The 26,276-nt window shown below is 43.9% G+C and overlaps 1 protein-coding gene across 1 annotated transcript in view; it reads right to left on the bottom strand.

The window, feature by feature from the left end:
• Nucleotides 1–4,998: 4,998 nt before the first annotated feature.
• ZSWIM8 (zinc finger SWIM-type containing 8) overlaps nt 4,999–26,276 on the bottom strand; it is a 75,614-nt gene continuing 54,336 nt past the window's right edge. The window contains 24 exon segments of the mRNA XM_064144932.1: nt 4,999–6,040; nt 7,814–7,992; nt 8,943–9,062; nt 10,434–10,607; nt 12,258–12,426; nt 13,024–13,506; nt 13,793–14,016; nt 14,734–15,023; nt 15,211–15,433; nt 16,033–16,185; nt 16,972–17,203; nt 18,884–19,008; nt 20,280–20,378; nt 20,902–21,085; nt 22,300–22,479; nt 23,415–23,546; nt 24,338–24,826; nt 24,828–24,919; nt 24,922–24,993; nt 24,996–25,058; nt 25,061–25,106; nt 25,108–25,149; nt 25,151–25,299; nt 25,302–25,357. Coding sequence (XP_064001002.1) covers nt 5,837–6,040; nt 7,814–7,992; nt 8,943–9,062; nt 10,434–10,607; nt 12,258–12,426; nt 13,024–13,506; nt 13,793–14,016; nt 14,734–15,023; nt 15,211–15,433; nt 16,033–16,185; nt 16,972–17,203; nt 18,884–19,008; nt 20,280–20,378; nt 20,902–21,085; nt 22,300–22,479; nt 23,415–23,546; nt 24,338–24,826; nt 24,828–24,919; nt 24,922–24,993; nt 24,996–25,058; nt 25,061–25,106; nt 25,108–25,149; nt 25,151–25,299; nt 25,302–25,357 — 4,180 coding nt within the window. The 3' untranslated portion in view covers nt 4,999–5,836.

Below are 26,276 nucleotides of genomic sequence, written 5' to 3'. Positions count from 1 at the left end.
ACACTAAGGTTCTACAAAACAACTGCCCTTTAAGCCCCAAACTTCCTGACAGGGAAGCTCTACTTCCTGAAAGATGACAGAACAAAAATTGCGGGGACCCAGTCCCTGTTCATAGTTCATGCTATGCACATCTACTATATACAGTAGACTTTTAAATTCTATTTCTAGCATTTTCCCTTTCTCATAGCTCACATGTCCTTCATGGCAGTGTGGCCTGTGCAGTATTAAGTAGGTATGAAAGCTGTAAGCAGGCAGCACCAATAAAGGCAAAAAAAAGAGGTCTCTTGCTCAAGGAGCAGAGTCACTGTCTTTATACCAACATGAAACACTGCCACACTGAAGCTGCCTACTGACCGCAAAGACAGTTTGCATTTGGACATCGTCCAGAGGAAAAGCATTAAGTAACCACAGGCTCAAACAAAATCCACAGAACAGCCCCAAGCTGCACTTGCAGCTTTCACAGGTTAATGCCACTCTTGGACAGGGGCCTCCCCAGCTCTTCCCCAGGTTCAAGTACTCTTAAAATAAGAACTTCAAACAAAATTAAGTTCAAAATTCACATCTGAATTATGAGTGTAGGAGGGAGGGAGTGTGCTAGTGAGAGAGGAAGTAGGTTTTTAAAAAAGGGAACACCAGTGAAAAAAGGTACCACTATTTAAGAAAGCCTGTCTTTACCTTCAGCAGGTCATATGGCACTTACATTTGGGCATAGAAAGAGCAAACAAAAAAATTCTTTCTTACAGATGTTTTCAAATATGTTACATTCCAGCCAACATGTGTACCAGGAGATAGCAACAAGCTTCATGAGGACATCAATGCTTATTCCATTTCCATCGACTCTGGGGTCTGCAAGATATTTCAGCAGTGTGTAGCAATAACCAAGCTACTTTTAAATAAGCAGAGAAGGTAAAAGTTTGTGTTCTGCTTCAAAACACAACAGTGCTAGCCATTATAAAACCCAAACCCACACAAAGAATTAAAAAACAGTTTAGGCTCAACAACTCCCAAGGAAGCTATTTCTGACAGCGTTCTCAGAAATGCATATCCCACATTTATATAAACAACAGTAAATAATACTAGACAGCAGTACAATTTTCAGCTAACTACAGCTCTACCTTGCTTCATCAGACTAACTTGAACTCAGATTGCTTATGGGCTGTTAAAACACTGAAGTCCAGACGCAAAGAATTCTGCTAACTCATAGGAGTTTCCAGGAATATTCAACAAGCAAGAAAAATGGCTGCAGCTGAACAGCTTGAGAGAGAGAGATGAGGAAAGCCACCCCATTCTGAGGTTAGCATAATCGATCTACATAGAAAAAGGCTATCTGCAGCATGTGTTCTGAGGAATGAGGCTTGCAATGACTAAAATCTTTATCCACTCCCTAGGAGGAAAAAAAAAACAAACCACATTAATCACAGAATGTCTTAGGTTAGAAGGAACCTTAGAGATCATCTACTCCAACTTTCCTGTCATGGGCAAAACACCTCTGAAGTAGACATGGTTGCTCAAGGCCTCATCCAACACAGCCTTTAACACCTTCTATTGCAGAGTCTCAGCACCCTTGTACTGAAGAACTTCTTCCTAAGATCCAGTCTAAGCCTACTCTACTCTTCCTCAGCTTAAAACCATTCACCCTAGATACCCTTATGAAAAGGGTTCCCTTCAGATAGCGGAAGGCAGCTCTAAGGTCCCTCCAGAGCCTCCTCTAGGCTGAACCACTCCAGCTCCCTCAGCCAAACCTCACAGCAAAGGTGTTCCAGCCCTTGGATCACAATCTTTCTGACAAGTACAGATAAAATCTTGACATGTTTTTTACAAACTACATTAACACCAAGGTTACACCCTTAAAAAATCAGAAATGCAGGGATCAACACTTTAGTACTAGGAATGCTGTTGTCCCAGATATAGGGTAAGTTAAGGCCATACAGACAAGGGATAAAGTCACTACATGGCCACCCATGGACATCCAAGGTAAGTGTCAAAAATAGGTCTTTCATTTACAGTACTCCCACCTCCATCTTCTCACACTCTTTCCCTTACATTTTTGCCCCTCCCTGTTTTATATATATATAAAATGAGACACAGAGGGAATTTCCATCTTCAAGTATCCTAATACTGGAACACCATCCACTTCTCTCTGCATGTACTGATCCTTGGCCAGTACATCAAAACGCCAATCTATGCACCACATGAGATTGTTTAGCTGAAGTATACATGAAGCTTCAAGTGCAGACTGTGGCTTAACTGGAGCACAAGGCTGCCCTTAGCACAGTCCTCTAACTAGGACTGCTAAGAAGTCCAGCTTTCAGTACTAGTAGGACAGTAAAAACTGGCCTACAGATATCTTTGAGTAAAGACACCAGCCACTTCTCAGCTGGTTTTATCTGCATCTGTACACATTTGGCTTCCCCAGCTCCCCACTGAAGTGAGCTGTTGTTTCCAGATACTAACAGCTAAAAGCAAGAGTGTATTTCCTGTGGTCACAAGAGGAAGCAAATCCAGCACGTGGATGCAAGTCATTGTGAACAAAGGACACAGGAGGCAGTACAGTCTAAAGACCTCATTTGTCTTACCTTCAAGGAGCTGACAGTGAATTAGATTTCACCAAACATGACAATAACCCCTGCAAGGTCTCCTACCACAGAACATCACCTGTTCTCATCCAAGTGTGGGCCAGACAAATACCTGCAGCTGTGTTGACTAAATTCAGCATTTGCTACCCAGCCTGGGAAGAGGTGGTATCCAACTCAGAAAGCAGCTATGTAAACCATTTTTACACTGGAAAAGCTGTAAAGCGTCCAGCTGCTGTGGCAGCTGGCCTTCCATTTGTTGTTGGTTAAGGACAAAGACCTGCAGAACATTAAATGAAAAATACACATGGATTAACTGAAAGTCAAAAGGAAACTTGAGCTGGCTGCAAACTGCTCTTTTGCAGGTCTTACGGTAAAATATGTTTTCAGAGTTTCTGAGCCTAAGTATTTTCCCCATTCCTGGAACAGAGTCCAAACAAACAAGGTTGCACTAGGTAATAGTTTTTCTTGCTGTAACATCAGATTCATGATTTTGGGGCCACCAGAGCTTGTCTCCTCTCTTACAAAGGGAAAAATACCTCAAGAATATCCCACCCATAAAACAATACAATTCATTATCATCTTCTGCCTCAGTTTCTCCAGTCCTTGCTCAGATATATTTCCATGGGATATGTCTCAGGGACAAGAGATTAAAAGATGCAGATAAAATCACATAATGCACTGGCCTGGAAGAGATCTGCAGAAGTCATTTACAACACCCCTGTAATAAGCATGGACATCCCCAGGTTGCTCAGAGCCCCATCAAGCCTGACCTTGAATGTCTTCAGGGATGGGGACTCCATCACCTACTTAGGCAACATGTACCAGTGTTCCATCAGCCTCACAGTAAAGAGCCCTATTACTCTCTTAGTAGGTGACATGATCCAGTGTGTGATCATTTTTGTGGCACTCCTCTGGACCCATGCCATCAGGTCTATGTCCTCCTTGTGCTGAAAGCCCCCGGGAGAATATCCCTCTGCTGTAACTGGACAGCCAGGACTCAGCTGCCAGCTGACTTAAAACCAGGACAGTCCATTTTTGGCATCCTAATCTGAGGCACAAGCCAGAGGATGGAATTGTCAAGAAAATTCAGCTCTGCTAGAGTCAGTCAGTTCATCCTGTGTTTGCTTTACTTTGCTTCCCTTCACTCAAAGCGGTCGCTTTTGTGGCTGTGTTGCCTTTTCTGGTCATGCTCCTTGGGCTCTCACGCACTTTACATACTTATGTACCCCACAGGATCCTCCATTCCTCACTTCAGGAAGATGCCTTAAGGCACTGAAGGCACTGTCCTGTTTAACGACAGGTCTGGTATGCTCTGGTTGATTGGTTAAACTGGGTTTTGTATGCAGTGTCACCATTTATCAGTTATCTCACCCAGCTGACAAATGGAACAGAAGAGAGCACTTACCCACCTTTTGAGGGTTCCCAGTATCCCTCAGACACCACCAGCAGCCTGCATCTGTTGTGCCTCTTAAAAGGTGGTGTCTGGTCTTGACCATAGGAACACAAATCTCCAAGACAATCATTTGGAGATATGCCTTGAGGTTGGATAACTGTGAGTAGCAAAGGTATGTGGGAGAGCATGGACAAGTGCCCGAGATGGTGGTCACCTCTGGTGCTTTGGAATTTCACCCCTGAGCAAGTGCAAAACCCTGACAAGCTGGTAAAATGTTTGGGAAAACGATGCTGTCAGCCCAGAAATCTCCAAAACGTACAAATCGCTGTGACAAACTGAGGCTTGGCCCATACCTATCGAGCTCTTCTCAGTGCTGTTCAGCATACAGAAGAACAAGAGGCATCTGTGTCTACAGACAGAACAATAGGCATGGCAGCTGTACTGGAAAGCCAGCCTGAGCCATAATTGGTTGCCCATCAGGCCCATACTCTTCTTGCATTGAGGGCTCCAGGGCTGGACACAGTACTCCAGGTGAGGTCTTACCACAGTACAGTATCAGAATCACCTCCCTTGATCTGCTGGCCATGCACAGCTCTTTGGATGCAGCCCAGGATGTGACTGACCATCTGCGCTGCAAGCACAATCCAGGACTGAAAGTGAAGATGTGAATAAATAAGTGTGCAGCACTTCCACAATGCTTTCACCTCTGTCTGCTCACTATGAGGAATTTTTTTTCAGCAAAAAGATTGCAAACTTCTAAATTACTGACCTGTGTCTCATAGCACTGAGCTGTTTGTTCAGTCAGTGTCAGCCTCTGCAGATGCACCATTCTTACAGCAGTACCTGCAAGCAGGAAATCCTTGGCTTACAGCTTGTGTAAAAGCTCTGGTTATCTGCCTTATGCTGGACTGCTGTTCCCCAAGGCAGGATGGCTATCTACCAGGGCTCACAGGAGCTCCCACTGACACACTGCTGGCCAGCTCTATCTATGACTGTCAACATCATAGCAGAGAGAAGAGAGAGTCAGTCTAAGAAAATGAGTGTTTAATCAGGAAACAAGAAGAGACAAGGGATAAGAAACTGATTACAGGAGAGTAATATCCCAGCCAAAAGAAACACGATTGTACAACTTGGAACAAACAGGATCAAAACATCCTATAAGCCAGCAGTGTCCAGTGAGGGACACTGTTGAAAAAGAATCCAAGTACTTCTGGCTGTCCCCAGGTAGTCCAGTGTAGTCATGGATTCTGACTGCCCAAGCTTTGGCGTCTTCCCTCAGCAGGTGCTGCAGAAGGCCACTGAGGTGGCCCTGCCCCTCCTACTCCAGTCTCAGCTTCTCTCAATAGGAGGTGCTGAAAGGAATGAAGGGGCACTAGCTGTGCACAGCAATCCCAGCCTCTCCCAACAGCAGACAGTGTGTAGAGTATGAGAAGCCCATACAAAAAAAAAAAAAAAAGGAGAGAAAGGTTTACATATTTATAAATGTCAAAATAAATACTTAAGACAGAATCCCCCACCCCTCTAACACGTGCGTAATCAGACTGCAAACTGCTCGCAGGACAGCCTCCAGGGGCTCAGGGAAAAAAGCAGTGACTACACCACAGGGCAGTCAGTTCAACTTCCTTCTCATTTCCTGATGCTTCTGATGCCTGCAGCCCACTGAGGAGGAGGAGGAAGAAGAGCGAGCAAAGCAGAGTGCCAACCCGCAGCAGTGCTGGAGAGGAATGTCATGGTATAAATACATCAGATCAGTGGTTTCCAACAAGTTAAAACCAAAACAAAGAAAGACACCATAAAGAATGATGGTATAAATGGAACTACAACTATGTGGGCAAAGGGCTCCGTGTCCATGGAGCTCCACCTGCTGTCATGGTGAGAAGGTGGTCATTTCCAGAGAAACCCTTTGCCACAGCTCCTTTGTCTGCTTGCTACGCTTTAGGTTCTGGAGAATATCATTGAACTGCATCACACCCATGGGAGTCAGGCAGAAGGCGATTCTGGCGCTGCGGATGGCATTCACAAAGTCATCATAGTCAGCTGAAGTGAGATGAATCAGCCGATGATGGATGTACTGGATGGGAACAGGAAAAGAGCATTAAGGTGTTTGTTCACCACCCTCATGCTGGTGACACTCAAAGGGGCTTCCAGGGCACATGATCCTGTTACCCCAAGCAAAGTACCAAGATTCAGATGCTCTGACAAAGGAGAGCTAGCGTGAAAGACAGCAATGTTATATCCCACATCTTAACACAGACAATGTGTGCTAGTTTGAAGCAAGCTAGAATGTTTTGGTGAAAAGAACTAGATAATAGGCTGTGAACAAGGAAAACAATGGTTGTGTCTCTTCTCTCACAGTCCCGCTGAGAAGTCTGGGAAGAAGAAGAAAACATTAGATAACATTCTCCATTTTGTCACTCACTCTGCCTTTGTCTTCAGACCTAGCCACATCTCCTTAACCTCACTGCCACTAACCTTCCTTCTTAACCTCTTGGCTGCACCTCTCTTCTTTCTGAGAACTGGGGTAAGGTTGAGAGGGGCTGGGGGAGGTGCTGGGGTGGTTGAGAACCCCTCCTGGGGACTCAGGTTTCTGGGAGGGGAGTTGTGCTTCTGTATTACTTTTTCTTTGTATATTTCTGTATATAACTGTATATATTGTAAATAGCTGCTTGTATATTGTGCTGCTTGTAAATAAATAGCTTCATTTATATTCCCGGAGGCCTTCTGAGTTAGCTGGGGCAATTCCAAAAGTGTGGGGGGGCGGCTAAGAGCCCAAACCATCACACAATGTCAGTGCCCATGAAAGCACCAAGATGCCCCACACAGCATCAGCAGGTGTTCTTTCCTTCATGAGCATCAAATTGTACCATAGTACAGCACAAAAGGGGCAGCTAACACTACTCTGCTGCCCACCAGCATCTAACCCACACACTATTCATTCTGCAGGTTATACATGGGAACCCAATATGTTCTCTGGATATCTTCTTTACTCCTTCTATACACCTTAGCAAAGATTACACTAAATCGACACAACACATTTCTAGGCTTAGTACTGTCACTTCCATCAGCTTCTCAACTAAGGCCCAAAACCTGCAGGTCCAGCTTCCAAGAAATCAATTTCCTTAACACAGCTAAAAGAGCTCAAGTGAACAAGCTGTCAGTTCTCAAAAAGATCACCTAGGAGATAGAACAGCTGATCCAAACTGGAGAGTGTGTCTACTGGTCGTTTACTCAAAAGATGACAACACACATAGGGTGCCCTGCTCACACTGCTTTAAGAAACACACAGCTCTGGCATTCCAGCTGGCTTACTGGAACACATTTGTCGCGGTTTCATTAAATCCTGAGATACCTCATCCGTACTGGTAGCTAACCAAACCACTTCCACTATTTGCCAGCACTGGCACACCAGCCAGCCATGCCAGGGCTTCCATGACAAGGGGAAGATAGACTACAAATAAGGAAAGAAAGAAATAGTAAAAAAAAACCAATAATAATTAACACTAGGAAGGGAAGTGGACAGGGGGCTTAAAATCTAACAAAGAAAAAGTAGAGGTATGGATAGCTTTTGGAGACAAAAATAGGAAGAGGACATGTAACATAGAACCACCCAAATCCTCCATAGTGAATGCTGGAAGAAGCAACACAATGAGGTCCTTTGTATGCAGCCTCCAAGCAGGCAAGCGATGCCTACTCTGGACTCTGCTGAAGGAGACAGATGCATCAGGCAGTGGACCAGTTCGGCTACCATCACCCAAGTTCCTGTCCCCTCTGCTAACACACACATGCTCTGAGGCAGGCAATGGCCTGGCAACTTTGATATGCAAAAAGACAGGCAACACATTACCTGCATGTAGGCCTGCTGGCACCTCTGTACTAGCTGATGGAAGGCAGGGGTACGCAGATGATTGTGCAGATGGGCAGGGTTGAGCCTCTGTAAAGCTTCCATGATGATCTCCTGGAGCACAAAAGGGCTCAGCACACCCTTGGCTGCACCAACGCAAAACTGATGCACATAGTTTACACCTGCACAGAAAGGAGAAGTCAGAACAACAGAGTTAGGGTAACAGACACATAAAAAGTCAAGTACTTCTCAAAAAGAACCTGGATTTGGAGCACATTCTTCTGCATGTCATATATCCTCCAGCAGGCTTTGGGGAGATAGTTTAGCAAACTCATGGGGACAGGAGATCATTCTGATACATTAATTAGGTCTGAGTACAAACCAGCTATTACCCTCAGTCAGATATTTCCAGTTCATCTGTCTTATAAAAGGGGTATGAGGCAAGGTAACTACAGAGGCAAGGAGACGCTGCACCTCTTTCCATTGCTCCTTGCCTGCCCTTCTAGGAAGCATCCACAACCCCAGCACACAGGTCATAAGAAGGCTTGAGATAGTCATGCTTCCCCACTGCTGCCTACAGTGGAGCTCCCCTAGCAACAACAGAAGCCGTGCCACTAGACAAGTTGTTTGCAGGCTGGTTTGTTGGTTTCTTTTTAAGAAATAACCAGGGGAGAAACAAACAAACAAACAAAAACAAACAAACAAAACAAGCTGACTAAAAAGATTCAAGAACAAAGAGGAAGTAAAACCAAAAACCAAACCATTTGTTTAATAAACAGATAGCATGAGCACATGTCGCTATACAAGGTCTTCACAGAAGGTGTAAATGTACTTAAGAAAGAGGAATACCTACACACAGTGGGAGAAAGATGTTGTTATAGAACAGAAGAGATACACGCTCTGAGCCCTATCCAACCTAGTGCCTCAAAACTCAACAGCATGCCTACAAATCTGGAAATGTGACAACAGCCTGGATGAATGAGCAGCAGGGTACTTCTCAAACATTCTTAGAAATGGGATCGGATATCAGGTTGACCCAATCCTTGAAGCTTCACTCTTTGGAGAGCTCTTTCCCACCATGGTCCAAATCTCAGCAAATGGACTTCTGCTGAAATACTGCTCTGAACCTTACCTAACTTTGCAGCTAACCCAAGGAGCCATTTTACATCCTCTGTGTAGGGTGGGCTGCGGGAGAAGTTGTTGGGATGGTCGTTGTGAGCTCTTCGGCCAAGCATCTCCAGAGCCAGCATCCCTGTGAGAAAAGGGCAGCCAGAGTCAAGCAGCACTTCTGCCCAGTTAGACTTAATCCAGCACTTCTTTCATTGCAACAACTTGATGGCCTGCCCCTCATCAGTAGAAAATTCCTAGCTGCAAAGAGTTCAGAGTGAAACAAAAGGTCCTTGGAACCTATCACAAGAAGAAGTATCTGCGAGAATATCTGGATCTGCTACTCCAGGCTGAGCAATCTGCACAAGCATTACCCTTAAACACTGCTACAAAGAGATAGCTGACTAGCATCTACAGCAGGGTCAAGCACAAAGCCCCAAAGCCTGCACTACAAGAGGCATCCTGAAAAGTAATGTATTTGCTCCAAATTTTGCAACAGATAAACTACTCAACTATTCAGGAGCAAAGATAAGACACTAATGTCAGTCTGCATACTTTTCACTTATTCTGTTACAGCTCTTCATGAAAATTCTCCTATTTAAAAAGTTTTAAAATGCCAACAGGCACTATGTTGATCTAAACCCTCTTCCCTGCCCTTGCTTCCCTGCTATTCAGGCTATTAAAATTATTTTCCAGGCTTACCCTTCATCACATCAGTATTTCCAATGACATGTGCACCTGTTTTTGGCTAAGGAGTACTTTCTTCTCTACTTTCAACAAAAGAAAGCTCAAGCAAGCTCTATCAAGCCTTCCTTTCATTTTCTTGCTGTCTCTGTTCATTTGCTGCTCTGTGATGGTCTTGCTTACCTTAGAAGCTGACTTCTCTCTCCCTAAGTATCCACTGGCTTGGACTATGACTATATAAGAGTAGATTACTGCAATCTAAGCTCACTCAGAATTCCCAAGACATTTCTGTACCAATGGCAGTTTAGGCAGAGGCAGTATTTCCTCATAACCAGTATGACTGAGAAAGGAATGCTAATTACATACTCTCCACAAAATGTAAGTTCCCTTCATTCATGTCTTCAACAACCTATATAGAAAGGCACAGAACACATCCCACTGTGCTTCTGAAGACTCTGCTGGTATTAAATCAGAAGTTTGCCTTCACCATCCATGAGCAGCAAGATCTGAACACCATTTTTTCACCATCACAACTCATACAGCCACAAAACCCTATCCAGACTCTTTCATGTACACAACAAGAGTCTACCCAGCTCTAATTTGCTTACACTTGACCTACTCTGATGGCTCTCAACAGCAACTGTTAAATATGCTATTGTTTTGTCTCCATTTTTAGTCTCCACTTATCATCACAAGCTGGATTTCCCCATGTAGTTAAGACAGTATCACTCCCACAGGTGCAACAGCAAATTGCCAAATGACAGTGAAAACCTGCAGACCTACACTGAATATCTCTCGAGAGGGCCACAGAAACCCACTTGGCCATCCTTACCAACTCGGTATGCAGAGTGGAGGTAGTGCAGACCCTGAGGGCTCACAGGCTGACTGTGCTGCTCATCCTCGGCAGGAAAACCCCCTGTAACAAGGGAGTTGGGTTGTGAGGACAGAGTTGTCAAGGAAGCCCCCTGAATCGCTGGGAACGTTGATCCTGCATGGACACTTCCTACTGAAGAGAGCAAAACAGCAGCATTAGGACCCAGCACCAGCCTAAAAGAAGGTATACCCTGGCCATCGTCTCACTCACCTGACCACCCCCTGCCAATGTTGTGTTCTGCTCTCTTAAACAGAATAGAGCAATCACAAATGATAGACTTGCAACTGAAATACAGTGGGCTTGGAATACTATAACTTTGTTTGCAAGCTGGGCCCAAAGCAGGTCAGCTACATGCTCATCCATCTCTTCTGCGTATACTGCTAATTACTGTGGTGCTTACTACAACAGCTTGGGCAATGCTCCAAGTTCAGATTTCTCCTCTTCTGCTGCCACCTCCATCTTTCTTTCCTTCTCCCCTCAAATGTTTACTAGTGAACAGTAGAATACTTGAGAACAATGTGCCTCCCAGGAAAGAGCTGTCTGACCTTCTCAACTAAGTAGACACACAGTGCCAAATAACTCAAAAAGTGAGGATAAATCCATGCTGCATTTGAAGTCTGGCCAAGGGGAATAATTTGTAAGAATGAGCTGAATTGTTGCCAGAGCTCAAGCGTCATCATGTGACCATGTACTCTGGGAATAGTGAAATAGTATTTTCAGAAGTGAAAACAGAAGTTAATGCAAGCCATAAACAATGGCATCTGAAAGGGTGGGGTTGCTTTTGCCTTTCATTATTCGTGCATTCTAGGATGAGTTATCAGTTCTGGAAGATATGTAACTCTTCGGAGAAACAGAGATAATTTTTCACACTTTACAGCATCAGCTCAGGACAAAGGCTATCCGCAAAGCTGTTGAGATCCTGAGGCATTTGGGACTATTCTGACTATTCTGATTGCTTTTGTGGTGGCTTTTTGGCATCAAAATGCAAGATAAAAATAGTTGAGAAGATTCTCCTGACAATCTGTATAAGAAGGAGGCCAACACAACTCCAAAGTGTTTTCCCACATACCAGTGTTCCAGCATTTAGAGACTTGTGAAGCACTGATAAGCACACGTACAAAGAACCAAACAAAACAGCCTTTCCAGTGAGGGTGCCTAGGTCATGACTGACCGACTGGTGCAAAACTCAACTCCTTTGTTGGTCTGGTGCTGCATGCCACTTGACAGATCTTCACCATCGCACTAGTCCCAACACAACATATGGGCAATCATTCAGATCACAGATCTGATCCTGTCAAACATCCATACTTTCTCCAGAAGTTCCACTTTTTGGGTAATGGCTGACGCCAGTCCCTTTGGACAGGAATGACATCTATTAGAGCTACTGTAGCTACTGCACACTCTCTTCATCTCATTGAAAGGAATCACAAGAGCCTGCTCAAGATCATCTGTGCTCATCTTGCCCAAAAGAGAGGGGATGAATAAAGCTCTTGGTAAGTCAGGCCAGGAGGGCTCCAAACTTCAGTCTGAGAGGCCAGAGTAATCTCATACTGGACATTTAGCTAAATAGAAATTAAAACTCCTCTAGCTGAATCAGGCCCCCTTATGAATCCCAGTACCCCTGAGCATGCACATTTTAGGATGGAGTGGATTTGGCCAGAACCCCTTAGTCTAAGAGCCCTAGTTTCACCTGTGATCAATGGGGAGTGGGACTTGGCTGAGGTACAGCTAAAAGCACATAAGCAATCCGTGCTACACACAGACCAGAGCTGGAACACTTACTTGCTACGTTTGAAGACAGTGACAGTCCTGCCTCGCTGTGATAGGGATGCACTGCGATCTGTGTCACGGATGGGACGGGCACACCGGGGAATGACACTGCTGTAGCTGCCAAGGATGGTTTTGCTACCGAGTAAGGGTACTGTGCTCCTATGAATGCTGGATGGACACCCTAAAATGAAGGATACGTAACAGTCATTTTCTACTTCTGACTATTCAGAAATAGTCCAAAACACAATGTGTCCACATAAACCCCAGATGATGCCAAGACCCATCTGAAAAGGAAGACAAAGCACAGAAACTACTTGCATCCCATGATCATTACATCGGATTGCTTCTCCTCCTTTGAAATCTAATCACTTTGCAGAAAGTCACTCCAAGAATTTTTTAAAACAGGCAGAGGTTAACTTAATGTTCCTTTGGCTTTCTCTCTGTAGTCTCTATTTAGCCTGAAAGCTTTCAAGAAGGCAACCTGTCCAGTACCTTCTGACAAACTGTAAAGCAACAAAAAAATTAGAACTATTAACGCATTAATTTTTATTCTCTTGGGACTTTAAATACACCCACCACACTTTAAATGCTCCTTATTATGCAAAAACTGAGATGAGGAGCCAAAGCAAGTATTGCAAACTGGCAAGTTAGTTAGAGCAGCTGCTAGATCTCAAGCCATGGCAGGTCTGAGCCCCACACTCTCTCCATTCTGATGTACTCCTTCTGGAAGCAGCCACACAAAGTCACCATAAATGAACAAGGCACAGGTGAAACTCACCTGTGGGTATGCTGAACCAGGGACCGGGAAGACAGCTGGACGTGGCATGTGCTGGATAGTGTGCCCAATATACTGGGGGTTACAGGGGATGTGAGTCTGAAGGGTAGTGTAAGGGTGGAGACCTTGTGTGTGTGTGTGCGCCATTGCTGGCCCTGCCATGGTGTGCTGCTGGTACATGGTAGACCCCACAGAGATTACTGGCATGACTGTTGCTGCCGCAGTTACTGCAGCTGCCACCGTTACAGTGGTTGGCTCAGAGGTCACCCGGTTGTCTGTCAACCCACGTGCTGCTTCAGAGGCTGCCCGTGCACCACTGGTACTGTAGCCAGTGGCACCTTCTCTCTGGGCTGGTGTCCCACCAACAGTCTGTTCATACAGCCAGTACCACTGGTGAGCTACTTCAAAGAGGACTTCCGGGTAAACACCACCTCCTTTGGCTGTCTCTTCTACTGCCATGCAGGCCTTTTCCAGCATCAGATTGTCCTGAGAGCAGTAAAAGAGAAATGGAAGTGAAAAACACAAAACTAGAAACACAAGATAGCAAAACTACAACAGGAGAAATGTATAAGGCACTCAAAAACGGCTGAGATGCTTTGGGGAGCATAACAACTATGCAACAGAATAATCAGAATTATTTATGAAACATGAGAAATCCACAGAAGTGGGATTAGGACTGTCCAGTGGAACAGCCAAGCCAATCACACAAGTAACAACACATTCTTGATGCTAGAAACCAGCTTGCACTAGCCAGTCCCCATGCCATGCTCACCTGTTCCTTACACTGCACCAGAGCCCTCTGGATCTCATTTGGGTTCAGTGCATGGGCATGGGGGAGGCAGCTGAGTGCCAGCTCAGCAGCTGCCCGCACCATGTTGGAGTCTCTGGCCCGTGAAGCTCTGTCTGCCAATGATGCCACCTCTGGAGGAGTCAGATGACCATCCCAACACTCCACCAAGATGTTCAAGGCTGCACTACCAATCTCCATGGCCTGCCCTAAAAGGGAAAAATAAGACTCTTGCACCACTGTATATCCAGCACAGTTCCAATCAGCTTTCCCTCAGCTGGAGGTGCACTCTTCAGTAGCAATGAAATGGCCCAGTTGTTCGCTTTAGGCTTCAAATCAAATTTAGCCTCCTAACAAAATCTAAGGGCAGACAAGAGCCCTCAATAAGTAGCAGACTGAAGGTACTATAATCACAGTTAAGGTAAAGATGCACTCGAGGCAGTGAGAGAAACTTACTATATCTGATTTTACTACCCACAAACCACAGCTTGAACTGTCACTCTACTGTGACAGTTCCTGACTGTCATGTCAGGAAAAGATGAATTTTCAAGGCGTGTTTTTCAGGCTCTAGAAGCCATGTGGGTAGAAAGCAGGAAGTAGGCCTGGATGAAAACTGAAGGAGAAGGAAAGTAAAACACTGAGCACAACCAAAGAGCATGTTCAGACATGATAAATGTCTATCTCTTCAGCAGACTCTTGACTGAGAGGTTAAAGTGAGAAGATTGAAATATGTTTCAAACAAGAACTTCCCAGGCCAACACACGCACCACTGTGTACATCATTGGTGCTCAGTTTCTACTGCCAGCTATGCCAGCAGCATATATAGATACCAAAGCACACCATCATCATCATTTTTGGGAATAAGCTTGCCTCCCTCTCCTCCTCCCTGTCCAAAAGTAAGCTTCCCAATAAAGATTTGCTGTAACCTGTGATCCAAGAGACATGGGATGAATATGTTCGAGAGAGCCAGTTGGGAGAGACAAAGTTGTGCAGCCCTAGCGCGTACAGTCCAATCTCAAAGGCGCACAGATGAAGGTTGCGGTGTGGTCCCTGGTGACCACCACTGGAGGAAGGATGGGTGAAGATAGAGGTACTGCTGTTTCCACCTGCTTTGATCAGGACTGTCTTGGCAAGTTCAAAGTAGAAGTGAGCAGCTGCCTCTGAGGGCTGGTTCGGGACATGAGGAGCATGGCTCTCCAGCCGCCTCCCTTTGTACCTAAAAGACAGAGGAACCTTTCAGACAGTTACAAGTACCCCAGGTTCACTACCTGGAGTGGAGAGTTCCTGTTTATGGGATCCAGACAAACCAAACACTCTCAAGGAAGTACTTCACGATGTACACATGCTGCCTCCCTAGCATCAATGTCTAGAGAATGCCTCTGTGCATTGGTATTATTCAATACCTGCCAACTTCCACAGTCTTTGCACGGGCTCCCCCGCTGGCTCTCCTACTGCCACTGGAAGATGAAGATCCCAGTGAATCACTTGAAGAACTGCTGATGCTGTCACTGTCCTGTCCTCTACCCCAGGAAGCTGTTGCCCATCCTCCACGTAGTGGACGCCGACTAAGCGTTGGAGAACTGTCAGAAGTAGTTTCAGGAGCACTGCTGTCAATACTAGCCATGCCTACAACACCAGAACCAACACAGTAATGTCACCTGGGTTGGTCACAGTGCTATTTTGTAGTTCTCAGATTAAAAAGCAGAAGAGTCCAAGAACAACCCATCTTTATTTCCCCCTTCACAGTTGCTGACTCCATCTGCTAAGATCTGAAAGAATATAACAAGAAGAAGCAAATATACATACAAAGTCAAGTCCTACAGACAGAATCAGCATGAAGAAAATCCTTCTTGTATATGCTGCAGAATATGCACAAAGGTTTTCACATTCTCAGCCTCTAACTTACATATCATTAGCCTCTAACTTACACAGTTCAACAGAACTGCAGAGAGGCAGCAGCTCCTTACACAAACAAACGGTTTCTGGACTCAGGACCACAGTGCTTTACTTCCAAAATCCAGCAGTCATTCAGCTCCAGATATCTAATCCATCACCTACAACATATCTGATATGAGAAAGGTATGGTAGCCTTCCAAACACCTCAGAGGCAATCAATTGCTTCTGTGACACAGGAAAGACCGACAACAGGAATGAAAGAGCATGAGAATTGCCAAACCCCCAGCAGGCTACCTAGCTAGATGCTATATGAACTACTCAGTTTCTACCTGTGTGTTTCTTCTTCTGCCTGACAGGTGAACCCCAGCATCTCCCATTGTATCCACCTCGGCTCCCAAGGGCCAGACGACTGGGGACTTTTCCCTCTTGTTTCAAGACAGTGGCCTCTGCAGCTGGCTCACAAGGGGATCTCTGAGAGCTCTCTGCATAAACAGGACAGTGACAAGGTAAACATTATGATTTATTCTGTAGGTCTAAAACCAGATGTGACTATTTATGAAACAAACATCAAAAGATGCAGGGCATTTATAAAATGACTAGTGTTTATGACCAGGATTATCTCAGTTTGGTTTCAGTATGAAGCATATCATCAGATATGAGGCTGCAAACATTTAATCTTAACAAGCCAACATTTGGAAAATTTGCTGCATGTATAGAAAAAAATTTGAACTACAAATGCTCCAGGTACCCCCATCTTTACTGCAGTCACCCTCAGCTGGTATTGATCTCTCTGGGAAGAGCTATGAGAGCACTTGCTTTCGACCAAACGTTGCTCTGTATGATGTTTGCCACCAAAGTGGAGGCACAGCTTGAAGAAAACCACATTTAACTCTAACGCCCTTCAGCAATCTTAGTTACTTCTCTTGCACGAAGGTACCTGGCTCAGTGTGCAACTTCTTGAAATCCTGCACCTCTGTGATACAAACCTACAAGATGGGAGTCATAGTAGTTTTGTGTTAACTGGGTACAGAACTGGCTGAAGATAGGAAAATCTGAGAATTAGCTTGAATTTCTATGCAGTAAGAATGTGCACAGAAATAGATCCAGACAAAGAGATAATGGGGGAATGACATTCTAGTAAAGCAGATAGATGATAACATAATCTGCCACTGACTACCTCCCAAAACAGACCACCTTAAAAATGCACAGTTCCAGGTCTGCGCTGCTAACAGAAGGCTTCAGCATAGCCCTAGCAAAGCACCTCTTACCCTGTGTACTCTTCTCCACGAAGTTCTCAGGACTGCTCTGGACTGCAGTGCTTACAGCAGCTTGCTGAGTGACAGAAGTCCCTGGAAGCTGCTGGATAGATGCAGTGGACTGGGCAGCATGTTTGGAAGGAGATTTTTGATTTGCTACTGCAGGTTTGCTGGATGAGTAGAAAGAACTCAGAGTCTGTGGTTTGTGAGTTTGACTTTCTCTGTCCAGGAGTTTGTCTAGAATCTTTAACAGCGAAGAAAAAGGGGAGGAAAAAAACAAATTAAAAAAATGGTGGGGGAAGGCAAGAGAACAGCATTAGCATTACACTAAGACACAGAGGGAAAGTACCAGCTTCATGGCAAACAGTACATTTCATTTGTTGGAGATAAAATAAAATAAAATAGAATAAGAAAAGAAAACCTTCCTGCATTTTCTTCCTGCACTTAAGATGATTGGCAACACCCAGCTGAACTGACAGCCATGTGCTCTGTATTACTGAGGAGGAAGAGATTCACTTGTACTCAGTAATATGCCCATTTTCACTTCAAATAGTCATTGGATTTACTTGAAAAGCACCCAAGACTCACAATACAGAAGTGGTTCTGGCACATCAAGAACAGAATGGAGAACTCTGTGTTTAGTTCTGCTAGTAATCAGACATTCCTGTTTAAGTACAAGAATTCTGTGCTTGCCATTCAATGAACACCATGAGTGTGACAAAGCATTTGTTTAGAGATTATTGATACCTGTTGTTTTCTGGAGATTATAGCAAATATGCTTCTCTTTTAGTAGATAGAAAGACCTTAATAATACTTTTTTTTTCTGGGTAGAAGTATAAAAAGATGGTATAAAAGATTGCTAAAACCCTTTCTCAATCTTTAGCATTTTTTGGTATATTTTCCTCCTTTAAGGAGGAAGGGTAGAGTTTTACTGTCTCTCTTGCATGAGAAATTAAGGCACAGGTGGACTGAACTAACATAGCAAAGAGGTGAGAGGCTAAGAAATTAAGGCTTTGCTAGATATACTGTTCTGCAAGCCAATACTCCTACAGCAAAACAGAATCAATCCCCAGATCACGCACACAGCGTTATGCTAGTTTGAAGCTAGCTAGAATGTTTTGGTGAGAAGAATTAGATTACAGGCTGTGAAAAGGAAAACAGAATGATGTCTACTTCACTCATAGGCTTGCTGAGAAATACAAGAACAAAAATCCAAACATAGATAAGTCACTTCTGGGGGAACCGGCTGAGCTGCATTTCTCTCTCTAGACTCCCTGCTGTTTCTCTGATTAATCCATTTTGCTTCCTAACCCCCTGGCCGAACCTCCATTCTTCCTTGGGACTGGGGTAAGGGGGGGAGCAGAAAGTGAACGGGCAGTTGGGAGCCCCTCCTGGGGACTCAGGTTTCTGGGAGGGGTGTTGTGATTCTGTACTACCTTTTACCCTGTATATTTATGTATATAACTGTATATATTGTAAATACCTGCTTGTATATTGTGCCAGCTGTAAATAATAAGCTTCATTCAATTTCTAGAGCCGGCTGAGTCTAGTCTGGGTGATCTACAAAGTGTTTGGAGGGGCGGAGGGGGGGGCAGGTAACACCCAAACCATCATAAGTGTACACTGAAAATCCCTGGGAAGAACAACTTGTTTTAGCAAGCAAGTAAAAGCACTGAGCAGTCAAAATGCATCTCCTTAATGGACCTTAAGAACCCTATGGAAAAAGTGCCTCTTTCAAAGCAGTGCACACTGTGCCATCAGATTTTTGCATCCGCGGAAGGATATAAATACCACAGTATGCCTTGTAAATCATCAGTACATGATACAGCAACTTATGCTTACTAGCAAAACTATCAAATCCATCAAAACCCAAACATCTTTTTTTGCTCTGCACCATCGTCTTCCCTTTTAAACAGAAACTCACCTTCTTCAGCTTAGACTGATCATCCTTGTAAGTAATCATCAGGGCCAGTGCCAGATCTCCTTTCTCCCTTCGAGTGCCTTCACACAACAGAGGATGTTCTGCTTCACTGACAGTGGTTTTCATGCCTGCAGGACAGAAAAAAGAGGATGAAGAGACAACTGAGCCTACAAGATTATACCACATCCTGAGCATTAACTATACCTCAGAGTATTTTAGTCACCTCACTCTCACAGACAAAAGATACACACATCCCCAGCCTATTTTTTTGTTAACTTCAGAAATAAGTCACAAATAAGCAAAGAAGCTGCTATCTGTTCCAGAATATCAAGTTTGCTACAACTGTTGGAACAGCCACATCCTAACGTGCCAAAGATTTCAAGCAAGCCCACAACTCCATCGTTGTCGAGTTGGCCTCTCTTCTAGGCCACGTGGGAGAGGGAGAGACACCGGGTTTACATCAATGTGATTCATAACGGCCAATCCGTTTACTGACGCTAAGAGTGATACCTATATAGTGGAGTTCGGTAGAGGAGTGTGTACTTTGATAGGTTTACATAGCAGGAATGGGTTGTCCATATGCACAGAGGCAGACCTGACCCTCTACCCCATTTAATCCGCCATTTGGGCAGCTTAGCCACAACACTGCCTGTTCCCAGGGCTGAGCAGCCTACCCTTTCACACAGCTCAGTTAAAATAGCAGCCTCTCTGTCAGCCTCCCAAGGCCACTTTTCTGCAGCTGTGCCTCCTTATCAGTTCAGTTACTCAATCCTGCTTAATTCTCCGTATTTTCTCAGACGATTCAGTTCTGCCCAAACCCCAGCACATCGTGAAACAAACTTTTCCAGTTTCTGCAGATGCTATGAGCCAGCATTGCCATGTGATAAAGTACTCATCTTCCACATTTCAGAGTTGAGGCAACAGAGGACAGGCCTTGTATAATCCACTATATTCATTTTCAAGCTGCTTTTAAAAAAGCATACGGTATTGTCACCCAATGAGGCAAGAATCCACTATTTTTATAAAGTGATGAATTATATAATGCCTAAGAATACTTCTGCCAGTCTTTCCCTATAATTGTCGAATCTCATCTGAAAAGATTGTTTTTCTTTTCTGAACCTGTCCATCAACATTCCAACAAAAAAACCAAGAAAGCTAACCTTCATGTTACTGCTTTAACACTATTTCTGTCCTGTATCGCCTTTCAATTTTCAGAGCTTTGCAAAGGCATCTCAACCCTGGCACATAGAACCATTCTGCACCTGGTTCTTACAAACAGAGCAGACACTGTCATTTCTGTACCAAACTGGAATGAACTGCTAATTCTTATCATCCAAAATGAGGCAGGATGCAGAACATGAGTGAAGAAAGACAGACTTTTATTGTAAAAGATTCTTACCAAGAGCAGCAACAGCTGCCTCAAAACCAAGCTCTTCGTCTCCAGTCATTTCACTATTCCAGTTACGGCTTGGGGGTCTGAAGCCTGTAAGAGAAATAACTGAGAGAAGACAATAGAATTAACGTTCAGCTTTCAAAAGTAGTACCTCAAGGCAAAAGCCATTTGTGAGAACTTTCTGAATTTGCAGAGCTTCCTGCTGTCCTATTTATCAACTTCAAGACCAGAGAACTGTCCTGGGGCTTTTTACCTTTCTCTCTCTAAATTCAGAAGACTCTGAGCCAGGCAGATACCCTATCAAGTCAGCTCAGGTTGTTGTGTTCTTTTTTAAAGACAAGCTTCCTCAGAATATAACCAGCATAAGAGTAGAACAGTCGTGTATAACTACTTTACAAACACACACAGTGTGCTGAAATGCCCTAAGCTTCTAGTTGTTTTCAAGTGTAAGGAGAGGCAGATCCACTGAGGCACAAAAACTTCTAAAAGCAACGTGGAGAGAAGTGTAAGCAACAGTTGCACAGAATAGGTTTTTCTTATATAGAAGACAGTTTCTCACTGAAAACCCCTCACAACCTGGCATCTCATAACATGCCCATCACACGTTCCAGCTAAGTGCAGTCAGTACCTGGAGTGCACAAGACATCGAATATAAAGCTGGCCAACATCAGAGGCAAGACAGGACGGTAATCGCATAGTGTCCCTTCTCGCAGTTCTTCAGCTTTTCCTCGAATAGTGTTCATCTCATTAGTGCCCAAGGGAATCTTCCTCAAGAGGGCTGCAATATCAGACTCCTGATGTGCCAGCTTCACCTGGTAGTATCCACAAGGAAACAAAAGCAGTTGCCATCAGCACAGGCCCTATGGGCAGTAAACCATTTTTCATTCTGCATAAAATACAACAGTAGTTTCTATTGGTTCATTAAATAATAGCAACTCTTAGCACCCTCACCATTAAATTTTTGAATCTAAGAGAAATCCTGCACATTTTATTCTTTACTCTAATATTCATTCTTGAGCTACATAGAGAAAAAAACATGCATCAGCTTTCAAAAGGATGTCAGGAGAAGCATTCAACTAAATAAGCCAGTGGAAACAGTGATTACTCACGACTGCAGGATGAAAAGATGCGGTGTTAAGCAACATACCCAGCCCAGACAACAGAGACTGACTAGCAGAAGAACGGGCAGCACGCATGCTACCAGGATGGAGACTGTTACATTTCACTGGTTCGTGCAATTTCTGCACTCTCTGCCTTCTCAACATGTGAAAGTGACTGTCTGCTTTTAGGTAGCCAGTAACTGCTCATCTTAGTCTTCTAACCAGATCATAAAAAGTACCGACAGTTAGCAAAACAATTGTAGTTGGTGGATACCTAGCAACAGTACACACCTTCAGGGACTGCACAACCCTGCAGCAAAAAGCAAAGCAGCTGACAAATCACGCAGACATGGTCTTAATTGGGTATGTTTATTTTCTGAACAGGAAGTCTTGCAGTAATCAAGCAGTGTCCAAAATAACACACCTACACAGTGATTATGTTCACTTGCCAACAAATGAGACATCAGCAAGAGTAACAATTTTAAACATGTAACATTTGCATCAATTCACACCAAGGATTAAGTTTCAAACCATTTTATCAATGCAGTTACAAACAATTCCACTTAAAAATGGTTTCATTTTTCTTCGATTAGCCAAGCAATTTTGAAACTATTAAGAAGATGTTGTAATCAAAATAATTTATTCATAAATTATTTTATATTTTTAAATGTTTTTAAGCCTGTCACTTCATCTGAAATAAAAGGCCTGTTAAAACATGAAAGCAGTGCCAAGGGAAATAGTATTTCTAATCACTTGTTTGGCAGATCAAGCTGTGCTAACAGGATGTGCACACAATCCATTTAGTCCCACTGCAATCAATTTTAAGGAAACATAAAAGCATAATCAAATGTCAGGAGTTGAAACTGAAACCACATGAGCAAAAGCATTCAAGCTTATGGATTATGCTTTTTTGAGATATTTCATACCTCCAGAGCCTTTGTTGAGGCAGGTGGTCTCTGCAGCTCCAGAGCAAACATTCCTATTCGGAAGGCCAAATTGTGGTACTCCAGCTGCTCACTCAACACCGTCAGCAAGAAAGCAGCTTTAGACAAGGTGTTGGTTGCCATCCATGTCTGCTTGCTGGTTGATACTTTGTTCTTTTTGCCCTGTTTGAGGAGGAATTTGTCATAAGACATTTTCCTAAACATCTTTAATTACTCCATGCTTGTCCTCCTAGCCTTTGAAATAATTAGCAGATAGAGGAAAGAATAAAGCACATTTAGATTTTATTCCCTTTGCCAAGGAATCAGAACTCACAGTGGTTACTGATGAACACCATTACTTCCTCTCTCTCACCCACAACACAACAGAGTGAAGAGGTGGCTCTCTGATAAAACATATGTCCACTATTGGACTGACGCTGTGCAGGTAGATGTTGCATGGATTCCAAGGGAGTCCTTCCACACAACAAACACGGCTTAGTGTAACAACAAATGATTTTCCAGAAGTTTATATTTATTTCTTTCCTCTCCAATTCTCTATGCTGAAGCAGTAAAACTTCCTGTTTCCAGTGGAGTACATTATGGAACAGAAGACTAAGGTTTTGGAGAGAATCACAAGAAACAGGGCCACTTGCACAGAGCTACACAAAAAGCAAGACATTTTAGGTCCGCTATATGATCTCATAGTACACAGCAGCCCGTATCTCTAAGACAAAGCATCCTCTGAAACTGCTGTTAACTAGCATGTTCTTTTCAATTGATTTAAAATAGATGACTAATGGAGATGCAGCTTTTAACAGACAAACCAAGCTTCAATCTGAGCACAAGCAAAACTGATGAAGCTTTTAAATAAACTCATGTTTCTGAAGACTCCAACTCCTGCTGAATGGCCTCTTATATTCTTCCTCCCTTTTATTTACCTACACATGCATAATGATCAGGCACATGAATGAAGTCCAGAGAAGTTCAATGCAGAGGCAGCATCTGTAAAGAGTCTTAAATCACAGCAAATGAGAAATGCCCAGGAATGCTGCTGTATTCATCCCATGTATTCCTTCAAACTTACTCTCCACTCTCAAAACTAGACAAGATCTCTCTACCTTAGTCGGTGGCTGCTCCACTTTGAGATCTGGAGGGTTGGCCAATAGGTCCCTGGCAAGCTCTATGGTTAAGCAGCATGCTTCATTACTGTATCCATGTGCATGCAGCGCCTCTGCACAGGCAAACAGGATCTGCAAGAAGGAATAAATGATCGTACTCAAGTCACACTCCCCCAGGTTGGAACTAGCCTGCTCAAATAACCTGTTTTAAAGACTCTGCAATTAACTGCAGCAGTAGGTGTTCTTAGAGTTCTCCTTGCCTGGACCTTCCACACCATCCCTTTAAGCATCCCCTATAAAGTCTTTTCACCCATCATTCCATCCCATCCTCTCTCCAAATACTATGAGAGATCAGAGGATAACTCAAAAAAAAACCCTAAAGCCCAGAGACTATTCCCATGCATCTCCATTTCAGTTGCTTGCTTGTAGAGGTGTAAGTTCCGGATGCATACAACTAGAGGAATGCCACAAAACCTATTTAGATTGCCTTTGGCTTTCCAAAAAAATTCTGCTTACATGGTTGTATTTAAATTTTTCCTGCCAGGTATGTCTCAGCCTTACTTATTTTAATTTCAACTCTATTTTGCTATCTCTAGGCGTAAGATTAAGTAAAAACCACACAGTGTTTTGCCTACATTTACAAATCTTGGAGTGTGAGATTGGACTAGCTAAAACTGAGACAGACTTGAAGTAAGTACAGAAATAGGGAGTCGAGCTTCTTGAAAATAGACACGTGCAACTATACACTGCATAAGACTCTAGATACCTTATGATATGTTATGATACGGTTATATTAATATTACAATTAAGTACTTAATTTAACAACATACTAGTCTAAGTGTGACAGATAGGAGGGTGGTGAGACTGTGATGTATACAATATGTAAAGCTGCAAAACAGTGGTTCAAACTAGATTCAGCTCACCTCCATCCGGTTCTCCTGCTCCAGAGGCTTTATACCCAGCAAAATATATCCTGCTCCCCCTCTTCATTTCCACCCTTCAGCTTTGTCATCATCTTCCTTGGATACCTCTTGTGGATTCAGATAGTATACCTGGTAATCATCTTCCTCTTCTCCATCATCCCCTCCACCCACTGCACCATTCTCTCCACTTCTTCTGGCTTCAGGCCTCACACCACCACTGTTCTCATCTGCAGATAGGCAGGTCCATCATCACCACTCCACATTCTCCCCCACAGGATCCTTGGGAGATTTCTTGGCAATGGAAACTGTTCCTCACACTGGGCTCAGGTCCCCAGAAAAGTATACCCCACCATCCTCCTCAAAGGTGTCCCGGTAGCTCCTGCTGAGTGGGCTTTCTGCAAAACTAAATGTGTTGCTGGCTTCTGCTCCCAGAGCCAAGCTGCTGTCATCCAGGCTCATCTCTGCCAAGTCCGGCTCCAGAGAGCTGTCCCTCACTGCTCATGCGGCGTTTCCCACTATGTTTACTGGTCAAGCCTTTGCTCACTGGCAACTTTGCTTGCCCACCGCTGTACTTATACACAGCTTGTCACCTTCTGCTGAAAGCCGTCTCAGAACCCTTTGCGGAGTCTCAGAGACAACTTTCCGCTTTCCATAGATTCCTTTGGACGAACTGCTGGCTCCTGGGAAGTGGGCCGCAGCCTGTCCCCAGACTGCAGACATGTCCCCCAGGCTCCTGTCCATGGGTTCTATCAGTCTCACAGGCAGTTTCCCGCACACTGTAACCGGCAGCTCCTTTGCTGGATGGCCTTTACCCCAACAGAATGAGTTCTTCTTGTCCGTGCTGCTATATGTGATCCAGGGAATGGGATAAGCCTTCCTCCCCAGCTGAAGTAACAGGCCTTCCACAGCTGGCTTGAAACCCTGGAAAAGCTTCTCCAGTGATTTCTTGTGCTGACCCCTCTAACATTATCTATGACTTTCAGCTGCCACTGTCTGAGCTGTGAGCAAAGGTCCCTGCGCCTAAGAGAGGAAAGAGTACAGGTTAGAAAGCAGACACCAAATAATGCACCTGCAATAAACTACCTTTAACCACAGAACACCTCCTCCTTTGGTCAGAAAACATCTCCTGCTGAATTAAGTATGAACAGGATGGAAAACAGGGAACATGGGTATTACAATCAAGTCCAAGACAGGCCCATGATAATCAATCAAAATATGAACAGTACCAGTGTGGGAGCACAATAAAAATCAGTAAGTTTAAAATCACATACTGTCTGTCCTGTTTGCTTATCTGCCCCAAATAAGGCATTAGTGATGTGAGCCTCAGCAGTCTAAGACCAGTGAATGCCACAGTGAATCGCTCTTGGAAACCTTCACAAAACAGTTTGCAGCAGCTGTGAACAGATCTGTAACAACTCCAGTCAACAACACCAGAACAATCAAAACACCCCTACCAGGGAAGCACAATGTCAGATAGGACCACACTTAATCTACCTCCCAGGCACTTACCACTTTACTGTGATATATCCATCTAGAGCCCGACAGTTTAAAGCAGGCTTTAGTAGATATCATCAGAAGATTAAGCTGTTGCAACCACAGACACAGAACAAGTCAAAAATAACTGATGTTCAAATAACTGAGGAAGCAACAAGCTGCTAGAGTTATACAGACTTACAATATGTGGCAGTTAGTCCATGGCACACAGTACCATGGGAAGGAAAAAAAAAATCAGTTACTGCACATTCTAGCTCAAATTCTCACATTAGGTCTAAGCATATGAGCAAGACAGTCAAAATAGATTACATGTCTGAGAGATTTAAAGAAGAAAAAGACATTTCTAGAAATTGCAACAAGTGTCTCAAGCAATTGCCATCTTGCTTCTGCCACAGATTTCAGTGAACTGAGGTACAAGACCAAGGGTGCAATCCTCTGATTTCCT

Source organism: Pogoniulus pusillus, chromosome 6, assembly GCF_015220805.1.
Source record: "Pogoniulus pusillus isolate bPogPus1 chromosome 6, bPogPus1.pri, whole genome shotgun sequence".
Classification (NCBI taxonomy): Eukaryota; Metazoa; Chordata; class Aves; order Piciformes; family Lybiidae; genus Pogoniulus; species Pogoniulus pusillus.
The sequence above is the reverse complement of the archived record's forward strand: the minus strand, read 5'-3'. Positions and strand labels throughout refer to the sequence as shown.